Source organism: Sus scrofa, chromosome 1 (genome assembly GCF_054392235.1).
Source record: "Sus scrofa isolate SSC_HxYL_T2T_F1_AM1 chromosome 1, Sscrofa_HxYL_maternal_Yorkshire_Landrace_v2.0, whole genome shotgun sequence".
NCBI classification, from domain to species: Eukaryota; Metazoa; Chordata; class Mammalia; order Artiodactyla; family Suidae; genus Sus; species Sus scrofa.
In genome coordinates, this window is record NC_139383.1 from 289,360,570 (window position 1) to 289,373,849 (window position 13,280).

Below are 13,280 nucleotides of genomic sequence, written 5' to 3' on the forward strand. Positions count from 1 at the left end.
CGAGACTCACCTTGCTCCCCCTCCCCCAAGCACCAAGGCGATGGCGTTGCCAGTCAGCACCCGTGCCAAGCGGGAGAAGTCCGAGTGCCGGTCTGGGGGCCTCTGGCAGACCCGCTCGTACAGCTCCACCTGAGAGAGAGGGAGGCGGAGGCAAGAGCTCTCCAGGCACGGCCGGCGGGTCTCACTGACCTTGCCAGCACCTCGGAGCCCAGGCTCCCCTGGGAGGGCGGGTGGGTGAGCGGGCCAGTGGGCCACATACCCACGGGCCCGAATGGAGCCCGCCAGCCCCCAGGAGGAGCGCGCCGTGGACACCGGGGTGCAGGTGCTGCTAGAGGGATGCTGTCCCCAAGTCTCGGGGCGGGCTGGGCTGGGGCGAGGGGCGGTCTCTGGGTGGATCCCTAAGGAGGAGGCAGAAACCTGAGGCCTCGGATGAACGTGAGGCCCTCACCCATCTTTCTGGGGTTCTGGCCCCCAGCGGCCCAGCTGTGCGGTGCCTGGACTGTCTGGGGCCGCACCAGCGCCCTGCGGCCCGGGAATCCCAACCCTCAAGCTCAAGGAAACGCCCGCACAGCAGGCGGTGAGCGCGCAGAGACCTGGGGCTCAGATGCAGCCAGCTGGAAGTGGGCAGCCCCGTGCGCACCCAGGCCTCACCAGCTTGGGCAGGCTCCTCCGGGAGAAGATGCGGCGGGGGCAGCAGAGGTGCAGGTGGCCGGAGCACCAGCTGCGCATGTTGAGCCAGTCCACGGTGCGGGCCGGCGCCGGCCCGTCCTCCCGGTGCAGCAGGACCAGCTGCTTCTGAGCGCGCACAGCGGAGCGCTCCAGCATCCGCTCCAGCTGAGGGAGAACAGGGCATCAGGTGGCCCAGCAGAGCCCTGGGACTTGGGCAGGACAGAGCTGAACCCGGCGTGGGGCCGTCTGCAGAGGCCCCACACTGGATGTCGCCTCGCCGGCAGCCCAACAAAGCCTTGGCAGGTGGTGCCTGGTTCTGCAGCCCGGCCATGGTGTGCCCAGCTCTTCCCCTGGGCAGAGGTGGCCCAGGGCTGCTGGCTGTGTGCTCCCCTGACGCAGCCTCATGGGCACCTCTGCACCCGTCTTTGGCCAACACTCTCCCGCATGCAGCATCGCCCTTGCAGAACCAGACCCCCTCAGGGACGAGGAGTTTCCAGCTGTCCCAGGACCAGGGGGCGGACGCGAGTGATGAGAGCAGAGGGAGGAGGTGGGGGCAACACAGCTCCGCTTCGCCCCCGGGACGTCGGAAACGCACGGCACTGACAGTGCAGGGGGGACGGGCCTCAGGCCTCGCCCGTAGCCTCGGGCCTCCAGGGAGGGCAGTCTGGCAGATCCTGTCCAGCCTGAAGGCACACAGGCTCGGCGACACGGCCGTGACGCCAGTGGGTGCCCCGAGGCACCCCTGCACATGCCTGTCATGAGGTAACTTCGCAGGCTGCTGGCTGAGGCCAGACCTGGGGGTCACTCACGAACAGGACACTGAACAGCTATAAAATGAGTGGGACAATATGGACAAAACTCAGAAGCATAAGCGGCGAGGAAAAGAGGAATTTCAAAATGATATGAACTAGGCCACTGTTGGAGTTCCTGTCGTGGCTCAGCGGTAGCGAACCCAACTGGTATCCATGAGGACGTGGGTTTGATCCCTGGCCTCGCTCAGTGGGTTAAGGACCCAGTGTGGCGTTGCGGTGAGCTGTGGTGTAGGTTGAAGACACGGCTCGGATTCTGCATTGCTGTGGCTGAGGTGTAGGCCGGCGGCTACACCTCCAATTCGACCCCTAGCCTGGGAACTTCCACATGCCAGGTGCGGCCCTAAAATGACAAACAAACAAACAAACTAGAACACTGTTTATGTAAAAGACAGAGCTGTAAAATGTGAAACAGGGACAGAAGCTTTGACTTCATAAGAGGCCCCCTCAAATCTGGGCCACTCACTTCGGGGTCCCTGCCCTGCTCCTGCTAAAACAGCCAACAGAAGAAAATACAGGAGACTGTTTTTAAAGCTTGGAGAGCAGATATCTGGGTGTTTGCTCTTATTAGCCATCCCTTCCTGAGATCTGGAAATACTGCATTCAAAGGAAAAGAGAGAAACGGGGGGTCTGAGGAGAGACAGTCCCCACCCCAGGCAGGACTTGCCCAGCCTGCCGACCTGGGGTCCCGCCCGCTCAGCCCCCGGCACCCGCGAGGCCAGCTCACCTCACCCACCGTGGGCTCCTGCTCACCCAGGCCCACGATGAGGATGCAGTCGGCCTGCCGGATGCAGCGCTGGGTCCAGGGCGTGAGCGTGCTGTCCGCCTGGTAGAGCACGATGCGGTGGACGTCCTCCTGCTGCCCCAGCCAGCTGGACAGCCGGTACTCGTGGAGACTGGAAGGCAGAGACGGGGCGCGGACACCGGGGGGCGCATTTCAAGGCGGAGCTGGGACTTGCTGGGAGCAGGCAGCTCGGCCAGGCTGTTCCTCCAAGGAGGCCGGCGTACCTGTCCAGAGCAGCAGTGCCAAGGCGCTGTTTTATGTTGTCACTGGTGAGCAGCAGGATGGGGCCTGAAGACACAAGCAGCACACAGGGAAAACTGTGTGGCCGTCCACCTTGGAGGACAGGCGGGGGCCCTCCTTCTCCCAGAGGTCTGCCTTCTGGAATGTGCCTGTGGCTGGAGGTGACATGCCCTCTGGCCCTGAAGGAGACCTTCTGGACAGGTGAATCTGCAGGTGTATCCGCCATCCCGGGATGGGGGCTGCTCTGAGCTCAGTCTCTTCCACATGGGAAGGGGTCAAAGCGCAGCAGCACCGAGACTGCATGTGCACTGGGGCAGGGAAGCACAAGCTTGTAAAATGGAGAGTACATTTCTCAAACCCAACTCTGCCCAGCTGGCTGGACTCTACTCGAGCGTAACTGACCAGCAGCGTGACACACGTCTTCTCGCATTCTGTCTCTGGGCTCAGCATGCGTCCTCCTAAGAGCCACTGTCCCCACAGACACAGTTCTCAGCCAGGAGGACCAGCACCGGGATACCGAGCGGGCCACCAGGGGCTGGGACAGAAGCTGAGCTGCGAGGCGCAACATGTCGGGAAGCTGCCTTGCACTGTGGGGGACCCCTGAGGATGCGGAAGTCCTGCTGCCGCGGGAGGAGCCGGGCTGCTTCCTCGCAGCTTCCTTCTCACAGCCGCACTTACGGCTTCCGAGGGCTCGTGATGAGAAGGAGAGAGGCAGGAAATGGCGCACCCGCAGGACCTGCTTCCCCGAAGCACGCAGGACAAGGCGAGGGGCACAGGGTGGTACCAGTGCTGCTGGGCTGCCTGTGCACCTGTGTAGCTCTGACTCCAGTGGCAGAACCCTGATGGTGCAGGGAAGGGACCCCCTGGAGCGGGTGCCACACACCCACCACAAGGAACACCAATGCTCCCCAGTCTCCACCAGAATACCGAGTGAGAGGCAATGCTTCCTGATGCACGCCACGGGCCAGCACCAGCCGGATGCTGGATGCCAAAGCCAGGGTGGGACCAAGAAACCACTAGAGACTCAGATGAGTAACCCCGATGATAGAGAACCCTCAACAAAGGGGCGGGGGGCGGCCCCAGCTCAGCAGGACAGGACAGGGGCTACAGGCCAGACCAAGAGGGATCTTCTACTGAAGGCAAGACCAACTCAACCTCTCAACGCTGGTCAATGTAATAAATCACATCAACAGAACAAAGGGGGAGTGTGATCACCTGCCCGGAGCCCCGTCGTGGCTCGAGTACCGAGCACGACTCGGAGCCACGAGGACTCGGGTCTGATCCCCGGCCTCACTCAGCAGGTTAAGGATCCCGTGTTGCCCTGAGCTTGGTATAGGTCGCAGACATGGCTCGGACCCCGCATGGCTGTGCCTGTGGTGTAGGCTGGCAGCTGTAGCTCCCATTGGACCCCGAGCCTGGGAACCTCCATGGGCCACAGGGGCGGGTGGCCCTCAAGGAAAGAAAAAAGTATCTGCGATCATCTCAGCTGATGCAGAAAAAGCACTGACAAAATTCAGCATCTTTTTATGAAATAAACACTCAACAAACACGCTGGAGGCTAGACATGGAAAATGGAAGCTAACAGCCTAGGCCGAGCGCTCCCCTCAAGCAGGACCACGGCAGGAGGCCTGCTTTCACCTGATGCTGCTAAGACGTCAGGGCCACCCAAAGCCATCGGCGGATCAGTGCAGTCCCTGTCGTGATCCCCGGTTTCCTGCAGGAGCAGGAATTCACGCAGACACACGCACTCAGTCTGGATGTGGCTGCAGTTATGGGGCCCAGGAGGGCGCATGGCTCTTCCTTTACGATTTCTGCAACTACCCGTGAACCCATAATGATTTACAAATAAATATTTTTTAAAAAGGAATAAACTTTTTATGAGTCCACACACCTCCACTGTGCACTGGGCATCTCTTGTGTGTGCCCTGGTCAGTCTGACTGGCATCAAAGGACAAGGAATGGAGTTTTCCACGTCTGGAACATGTGCCATAAAGCAAAGACCAAGCCTACAGGAAACCAATGCTCTCTGTAACTGAAATTTTCACTTGGGAGGATAACTTTCTTTCTTTTTTGGCTTTTTAGGGCCACCCCTGTAGCATATAGAAATTCCCAGCAGGCTGGGGTCAAATTAGAGCTTAGCGCCGGCCTACACCATAGCCACAGCAAGGCCAGATCTGAGCCACGTCTGCAACCTGCACTGCAGCTCACAGCATAACCCACTGAGCAAGGTCAGGGATTGAACCCTCATCCTCATGGATACTCGTCAGATTTCATCACCACTGAGCCACGACGGACTCAGAATAACTTTCAAATATTAAATATTTATAATAGCATCTTCAATTTTATAGATCATTTTTGGCATTTATCTAATGCCTATCATCAAGTGTCTATTCAGGTAGGGGACATTTTCATGATATTAAAATATGCACTCTTGTCACAATGTACTGTTTCATGAGAGTAATATGACATTCATTGCACCTATTATTTATATCTTTTTTTTTTTTTTTTGCCTTTTAGGGCCGCACCTGCGGCATATGGAGGTTCCCAGCCTAGGGGCCGAATTGGAGCTGCAGCTGCCGGCCTACAGCACAGCCACAGCAATGCAGGGTCCGAGCCAAGTCTTCAACCTACACCACAGGTCACGGCAATGCCGGATCCCCAACCCACTAAGTGAGGCCAGGGATTGAACCCACAACCTCATGGATCCTAGTCGGATTTGTTAACCCCTGAGCCATGAAGTGAACTCCCATATCTTTTTTTTTTTTTTTTGGGGGGTCTTTTGCCTTTTTAGGGCCGCACCCAAGGCATATGGTGGTTCCCAGGCTAGGGATCTAGTCAGAGCTATAGCTGCCAGCCTACACCACAGCCAGAGCCATGCGAGATACAAGCTGCTTCTGCAACCTGCACCACAGCTCACGGCAACGACAGATCCTTAACCTGCTGAGTGAGGCCGGGATGGAACCTGCAACCTCATGGTTCCTAGTTTGATTCATTTCTGCTGAGCCAAGACGGGAACTCCTATTTATATCATTTTAAAAACACCCCTGAAACCTTCCGAATAACCCTATCTCGGAAAATTAACTTCTTGCCTAGGGCTGTGGCCACTCGCAGTCCTGGAGAAGCGTATAGACTCAGTGTCACTGACGCGCGACACCGTGATGCGGGAGCTCCTAGGAGGGCTCGGGCATTTCTGTCCCTTGCTCTTGAGTCCCAAAGCTTTACAGCCATCGGGAAGTCGGAAACACTGCCTAAGCTGCCTGACCCCAAGCGAGAGTGCTTTCCATGTGGTCAGGCAGCTCCCCAGCCACTGCAGCGTTCCCCCCAGTAGTGGAGCAGCTGGCACGCTCCCCTAGGGGGCTCAGATCTCAAGATGGGCTGCCAGTGGTGGGGTTCGAGGTCTCTGTACCCCGGAGACCCCCACGCTCAGCTTGGAGGACCGGCGTGGGGTGAGTGGCAGCGGCTCCCGTGAGAGAGGGTTTGCCCATCAGGACTGGGAGGGACCCGTGTCACTGAGACATCCCTGCCAGCATCGCCCCCACTCCCTCCACCACCACCTGCTCTCCGGGGAGAACCCAGAGGACGAGAGGCAGGAGGAGGAGCCGTCCGGCTGGACCTCAGGCGGCCTGGGGCCGGGCTTACCGATGGCGCTGAGGGCGTGCTTGAGCTCCAGGGCGAAGGCGGTGAGGGGCACGTCCTCCGACGCGGGCATGACGGCCACCGTGGAGAGGTTGCTGGCGGGGTTCCCCGAGTCCCACTTGCTGCCCACAGCATGTAGTCCAAACTGGTGACCTGCACGGCACAGGGTCGTGTGTTGGCCCAGGAGTCAGGCTGCTGCCAGCACGGTTCTGTTGTCCCTGGATGTTTCTAGACACAAGCGGCCCGCCGTCTCCAGCACGAGAGCCCTGCCTTCCCCACTGAGATACAAACCACCACGGTGCCCTTGCACTTCAGGCACACCAGACAGGCCCCCCCGCACGGAGCACGGACGCCCGAGGGGGCCAGAGAAAGTGCAGGTGGAAAGGAGGGGCCTCCTGGAGGCCTCCCCACGCCTGCTCCAGGCACCGTAACTGGACAGAGAGGTTTAGAAGCACACGCCCTCCTACGGCCTTGTCTGCCTGGGACTCCAGGGCCCAGGCGAGGCGCACAGTGACTGGGGAGGTCAGGGCGAGGTCCTGGGCGCCTGTCCCTGAGACCACAGGTCCCGCCGGCTCCAGATACGAGGGACTGAGGCAGCAGAGTGAGGGGCCATGAGCTCACGAGCCCTGTCAGAGCGTCCCCGGCCCAAATTTATTTCCAACAACAGTGTCACTTCTCGGCCAGTGGCATCTCCTGTCTTCATGGCGGTGGCTGAGGGGCAGCCTCAACCCTCCCGCTGGCCACAGCTCAGCCAGACCCCATCTTCCGTGGCTCGCTTGCTCTGCAGCCTGCTCCACGCTGCTCTCCTGGCCACCAGCCCAGCTCCTGCACAGGCCCTCATGACCTGAGGTGCACAGCCAGGGGCCAGACGCAAGCACCGGCCGTGCGGAAAGGCCCCGCTCTGCCAAGAAGGCCTCCATCTCTGACTCTGCTAGTCTCGTCCTGGCAAGTAGCAGTGGTTCCTGAGGGGTGGAGTGGGGGTCCCTGCAAGGCCTGACCCAGAAGCCAGAGTGGCAGAGAAAGGGGGCTGCTAAGGGTTAATCTGGGGGCAGGGAAGAAAAGGGAAAGACCCACTGGCTGCGTACCAGGCAGCAGAGGGTCGCTTTCGCGGGTGTCCCTGCAGCCTCTCTGCAGGGAAGTCCCTTCCTCTCTGTCCTTCCCAGTGGCCTCTGACGTGAGCGCCTCCATCTGGGCAGGACCAAAGGTGGGTTCTGGTGCCAGCTCCTGATCCTGTTCTCTTGGCCGTGAAGAAAGGCACGCAGGAAGATCTGTCTCTGGCCGCCTAACCGTGATCCCCAGTTATAAGGGGACCCAGGGGGCGCAGAGAAGAGGGTAGTCTGGCCAGGGACCTAACTCTACCAATGCGGCAAGGGCCGCAGTGCCACTGCCCTGTCCTGCCACAGCCAAGCAGGGTCCATCTCGCCCCTTCCCCACTGGGTGCTGCCTCCAGGGGGACGTTCTAAGACCCCAGCCCTAGGCAAAGACAAGTTCCTACGTGGAGCTGTAGGTACAGGGCAGTGGAGCCCCCACCTCTCCACGCCCTGCACTGGCAACAGAGGCAGCACCCCCACTAGAGAGGGCAAGATGGAGGAAGGCGCTCTCTAAGTCGCCTGTGCAGTCCTCGTTCACCCGCAAGCAGCCCACACGCGACACTGGCCAGAACTGCACAGCAGAGGCTCTGAGAACAGATACCAGCCAGCTTCCCGATCGCTCTGGGCTGCACACAAGCAAAGCAGACCAGGGGCGCGGCAAAGGCCTCGAGCATTCAACGCAGCCCGGGAAAGAGGGCCAGGACCTGCTCTGTGAATAGAAGTGCGCTGGCGGCCTGCTGAGACAGAAGACTCAAGTGGCACCAGAGTCCTCTCAATCCGCAGGACACAAAGGGTACAACCCAAACCCCCAGGCGTACCCAGAGCCCGGAGAGTCTCTGCCTGGACAGGAAAATACCAACCAACTGACAACAGGAAAGAGAACCTGGAAATTCTGGACAAGGCAATAAAGCTGTGCTAATACCCAGCTGGAAAAAGCAGTCATGAACAGTCTTGAAGCAAATATAGAAATGTTACAATTGAAATAAAAACTCTCTGGATGGGCTTAGGAGCAGAATCAAGAAGACAGAGGAAAAGGCCAATAACCCTGAAGACGGATCCAAAAAACCTCTTCAATCTGAACATCAGAGAGACAAAAGAGATTAAAAAATGGGTCGTGTCCCAGAGACTTTGCAGACACGAACAAGGGTTCAACATCTGCCTCTCTGGAATCCTGGGGAGGAGAGAGGGCACAGGACTCAAAGGGCATTTGAAGAAATAAAGCCTGAAACCTTCCCAAATCCAGTAAAAGATATAAATCTACAGGTTCAAGAAGACGAGTAAACCCCAAACAGAACAAACCCAAACAAATTCATGTCCAAACACTCCACATTCAAATTTCTAAACACTAAAGACAAAGGAAAATCCTGACTGCGGCCAGACAGAAGCGACGCACGACCTACTGGGGACAACTGGGGTTCGGGCTTTCTCGTCAGAGCAACGGAGGCCAGAAGGAAGCGGCACAAAACGTTTACAGTCCTGCAACACAAGGACCGTCAAGCCCAAAGTGCACATCCCGCAGAAAGCATCCTTCAGGATGGAGCTGAAGCAGACAGTCTCAGGTGAAGGGAGACCACGAGAGTCCACAGCCAGCAGACCTGCTCGGAAAGGGCTCACGGCAACGGAACGCCTTCAGGCAGGAGAGAAGTGGTGTCGGGAGGGCCTGCAACACCAGGCTGAAGGAAGCGCTTGAAACGTTTTCTGTGTTCTAACACTGCTTTTCAAGGGAGACCCAGGGCTCCGGGCAGGGCAGGGAGGCTTGGGGCGGTGGGTGGGGCTCCCAGGCGCCCCCTGGGTGCGCACCTGTGGCACTTCCTTGCTGGAGGCTGCCCAGGATCTTCTCGCCCAAGAGATGAATCAGCCGGGTCACAACCTGAGGGCAGAGAGAGAACAGAGACCTCACTCACACGTTTTAAACAAGAAGCCAAGAACCTTGGGCCCTCGATTTCAAAACTGACACGGCCGTGAGCCACTCCGGGCCCTGGGCGGTGGTGAGGCCGCTGTCTGGTCGCAGGCAAGCGTGGAAGCCAGGCGGCCTGCAACAGTTGTCCTGGCCCGGCCTCTCCTCTCACCTCCAGGCAGGAAACGCAGGTCAACAACGGGAAAGCCACAACCTGCAGGCAGGGCCGCTGTGGGGTGTGCGGGAGGGGCTTCCGCAGAGCCAAGGGTGATCACAAGCTGCGGAGCACCCGGCCGGGCTGCACGCTGCTGGTATTACATGAGATCCAGGAAGCATTACGCTCTAAATATAACAATGCCATTTTAAGTATACTATTTTTTTTTTTTTTTTGGTCTTTTTAGGGCCACACCTGCGGCACATGGAGGTTCCCAGGCTAGGGGTCCAATTGGAGCTATAGCTGCCGGCCTACACCACAGACAGAGCAACGCCGGATCCTTGACCCACCAAGCAAGGCCAGGGATTGAATCTGTGTCCTCATGGTTCCTAGTCGTGTTCACTTCCGCTGAACCCCCCCCAAGTATTTAAGATTGGAACACTGAAATAGCTATAATTTACTTTTACATGCTTTTGTATAAGAACAGAGTTAAAAGTTTGTTACTGCCGAAGTGTGCGGGCAGCAGAGGATGTACGTACAGGAAGCCTGCTTCTGTGCCCTTGCACACAGCACAGGGTCCTTCTGATAAAAGAGAAGCTGCTGTCAGTTCAGGAGACCCTAAAGTATCCAGGCAAACAAGGCGAAGGTGTAACAAGGCAATTTGGATGCTAAGCCCTCTGCCTCCCCACATCTCAGCCTCTGGCCTACTTCCTGGCCATTTGCAGCCGAGAGCTTGGGGGCTGATTCTGGAAAGAGATGGCTCCGAGACCTTATGCTACAGTAGCCAGCGGCCCAGCTCCTGCCGGCCAGCCTCCAACTGCAAGCTAACTCAGAGACCCTCTCTTACCCCTGGAACGCCAGGGCCAAAGACCCAGGGATGCAAGAGAAACTGTCCAAATTTTAGGATGTGAGCCAAAACACAGTCAAACACAGTGATCGAAAGAGGAGCTAAAAAGGAGTCTGGTTTATAGACAACTAATCTAGCATCAAACTATTAACTGGGGCTAATCTAACAAACCACATTTTATTACGGAAAATTTCAAACATACAGTAGAGAGAAGTACAGTGGACCCCATCAGCCAGCTCCAACTGCCGACTTCACACACACTCCCCCAACTCTGCAGAGAATCCCAAACACAGCATTCTAGCCGTTCATATTTGAGTTTGTAGCTCTAAAAGATAAAAGCCTTTAAAAACACAACAATGATATAATTATCACACTTACCAACTCACAACAGTTCTAAGCGAAAGCTAATTTCAAAAGTGATGGTTTCTGCGTCAAATGAAAAAGGCTGCCACCAAGCCAGTGGCCACAGGCAAAGGCTTCGCCCTCAGACCTCAGGGAGACGCACATCCTACAGGCACCATCTCCGTCCAAGAGAACCGCGGTGTCCGAGACCGTTGCGGCGGTTCCCCCGAGGAGCCTGCTGGGCTCGCCAGCTGTGTGCGGCCCGGCCAAGGCCCCACGGCTTTCCCAGGGAAGGCGCACCCACCCCGGGGGAAACACCCGGCACCTGGGAAGACGTGGCTGTGGGCACAGCAGGGCCTGCACGCTGCTCAGGGCTGCGGCTTTGCCCACTGCCTCACTCTTGATGACTCTACTGGCCTAACTGGGAGGATGGCTGGTTCCATTTTCACCTGAGACTCTGCCTACATCCCTTCCAAATCCCCCCTTAGTTTCCTCGGAGTTTTCTAGTAAAAGGATATATGCTATCTACAGATAGAATATTTACTCCTTTTCCAAATACACATCTGTTATCTCATCTTTCTAACTTTCCGGGGTAGCTGACAAGGAGGCTGGCTCACTCTGGACTTGGTGGTGGTCAAGACGCAGTCTTTGTTATTCTGAGATGATGTCCGTTCACTCTTTTGTATCTATCTATCGATCGATCGATCGATTGATCAATCTATTTATCTTCTGCCACGACATGCAGAAGTCCCCAGGCCGGGGGTCGAACCCGAGGCACAGCAGGGAAAATGCCTGATATTAACCTGCTGCATTACAAGGGAGCTGCAGGACCGACACTTCCTGATGGACCCCAATCACACACAGAGTTATTATAGTTGATCTGCTAACATTTAGAGTATTTTTTTTTTTTTTTTGGTCTTTTTAGGGCCACACCCATGGCATGTGGAAGTTCCCAGGCTAGGAGTTGAACTGGAGCTGGAGCTGTGGGCCTGCACCACAGCCACAGCCATGCCAGATCTGAGCCGCATCTGCGACCTACACCACAGCTCACGGCAACACGGGATCCTCAACCCCCTGAGTGAGGCCAGGGATGGAACCTGCGTCCTCATGGATGCAAGTCAGATTCGCTAGTGCTGAGCCACAATGAGCACTCCTAGAGTATTTTTATAGCTATGATACTAAGAGAAATGATTGGAGACCTTCTTTTCTGTGATTTTTATCAAGTTTTGGTATTCAAGAAAATAAAGTTAACTTCATGAACAAACTGGGGGCCATTCCACTTGTTCACACACAGGCTCAAGAGGCTGGGTCAGGCCTGAGCCTTCAGAGCCTTCAGCCACTACTGCGACCTCGTCCAGGCAGCCCTGCTTCCTGCCCAGACCTCTGAGCGGCAGCCCCTCCATTTCCTTGGCTCCATTCTCATTACTTGGAAGTAGGGAGGTAAACACCAGAAAACCAGAAGCCTGGCTGGCTCGGCACTGCAGTCTCGCACTGGGAGAAAGCAGCTGCCCGGGAGCGCAGATGGGGAGGCATGGGGCTAGGCCTGCGTCCCCAGGCTGGCCCACACCCACTGGTCCTTCCAAGCCCGGAGCCTGCCTGCTCCAGGCTGCCTCAGGCTGAGCCCCACTCTGGCTCTGGCCCTCCCAGCGCGGACACCCCGCCCCCTGACGCGGCCCTCACCTGGGGGTACCTGCGCTTGATGGACGTCAGGGCCCCTGCAGGAAGCTTGGCCAGCTCTGAGTCTCGAACCGCATGCACCGTGGTCGCCCTGGCCTGGTGGGTGAGCGCCTCCACCTGGGGACAGGAGCCGGTGCTGGGGCCACACACTGACCCACCGACCTGCAGGCCCGGCCACAGAGCCCTGCAGCCCTTCCAGAGCAGACGGGGAACAGGAAGAAGGGGGCTCAGCTGGCGCCCTGGTGCTGGTGACGAAAGTGTCAGTAGGAGCCGTGGGCCTGCTGCCAGCACTCCAAACAGGCCAGGCCCTCATCCTACCTACCAGCATCTCCAGGGCCTCAGAGGGACCACCTTCCAAAGGGCCCCTCCCCGCGCCTCCACCAGGCCAGCACTCTTCCTGGAAGGAGACTTCTGGGATGAGAGTCTTAGGGCTACTCTCCTCCATGTGCTGCAGCCCAGGCCCGGGCCACCCCGGAAAGGCAGTCCCCTCCTCCCCCCAACCCAGGAGGGGCCGGCCTACCACGCCGATGAGGTCTCCGCGGCCGTACTCCCCCGCCAGGCGCTTCTTGCCGTCGTCCTTCCGGATGACGGCGCGCAGGCGGCCGCTGAGCACGATGTAAGTGCAGTCAGACGTGTCCCCCTGCCTGCGGGACAGAAGCCGCTGGGAGCAGTCGGGGCACCCGCCAGAAGCCCGAGGCCACCGTGGTGGCAAAAAAAAAAAAAACCGGTCTTCTCACTAAACTTCCTTATTTTTGAAAACAGTTACGTTCCATTAAAAATATGGATACTAATATGTGAAGGGTTTATTGGGATTTTTAAATAAATGACTTTAACTTTTCTTAGTTTTCATTTTTATTTATTTATTTATTTTTTTGGTCTTTTTGCTATTTCTTGGGCCGCTCCCGCGGCATATGGAGGTTCCCAGGCTAGGGGTCGAATCGGAGCTGTAGCCACCAGCCTACGCCAGAGCCACAGCAACGCGGGATCCGAGCCTCATCTGCAACCTACACCACAGCTCACGGCAACGCCGGATCGTTAACCCACTGAGCAAGGGCAGGGACCGAACCCACAACCTCATGGTTCCTAGTCGGATTCGTTAACCACTGCGCCATGATGGGAACTCCAGTTTTCATT

At 57.5% G+C, this 13,280-nt stretch overlaps 1 protein-coding gene across 31 annotated transcripts in view; it reads right to left on the reverse strand.

The window, feature by feature from the left end:
• The window catches only part of PNPLA7 (patatin like phospholipase domain containing 7), a 61,971-nt gene that overhangs the window by 12,382 nt on the left and 36,309 nt on the right, over nucleotides 1-13,280 (reverse strand). For all 31 annotated transcript variants that reach the window (XR_014831102.1, XR_014831090.1, XR_014831088.1 and 28 more), the window contains 8 exons: nucleotides 12,667-12,790; nucleotides 12,150-12,263; nucleotides 9,030-9,099; nucleotides 6,142-6,291; nucleotides 2,487-2,550; nucleotides 2,206-2,374; nucleotides 652-834; nucleotides 11-129 (listed from right to left, as the gene is read on the reverse strand). Coding sequence is in view for 24 of the 31 variants with exons in the window: in XM_021081070.2 (XP_020936729.2) it covers nucleotides 11-129; nucleotides 652-834; nucleotides 2,206-2,374; nucleotides 2,487-2,550; nucleotides 6,142-6,291; nucleotides 9,030-9,099; nucleotides 12,150-12,263; nucleotides 12,667-12,790 (993 nt within the window). In the remaining 7 variants the exon portion in view is untranslated. The remainder of the gene's footprint in view (nucleotides 1-10; nucleotides 130-651; nucleotides 835-2,205; nucleotides 2,375-2,486; nucleotides 2,551-6,141; nucleotides 6,292-9,029; nucleotides 9,100-12,149; nucleotides 12,264-12,666; nucleotides 12,791-13,280) is intronic.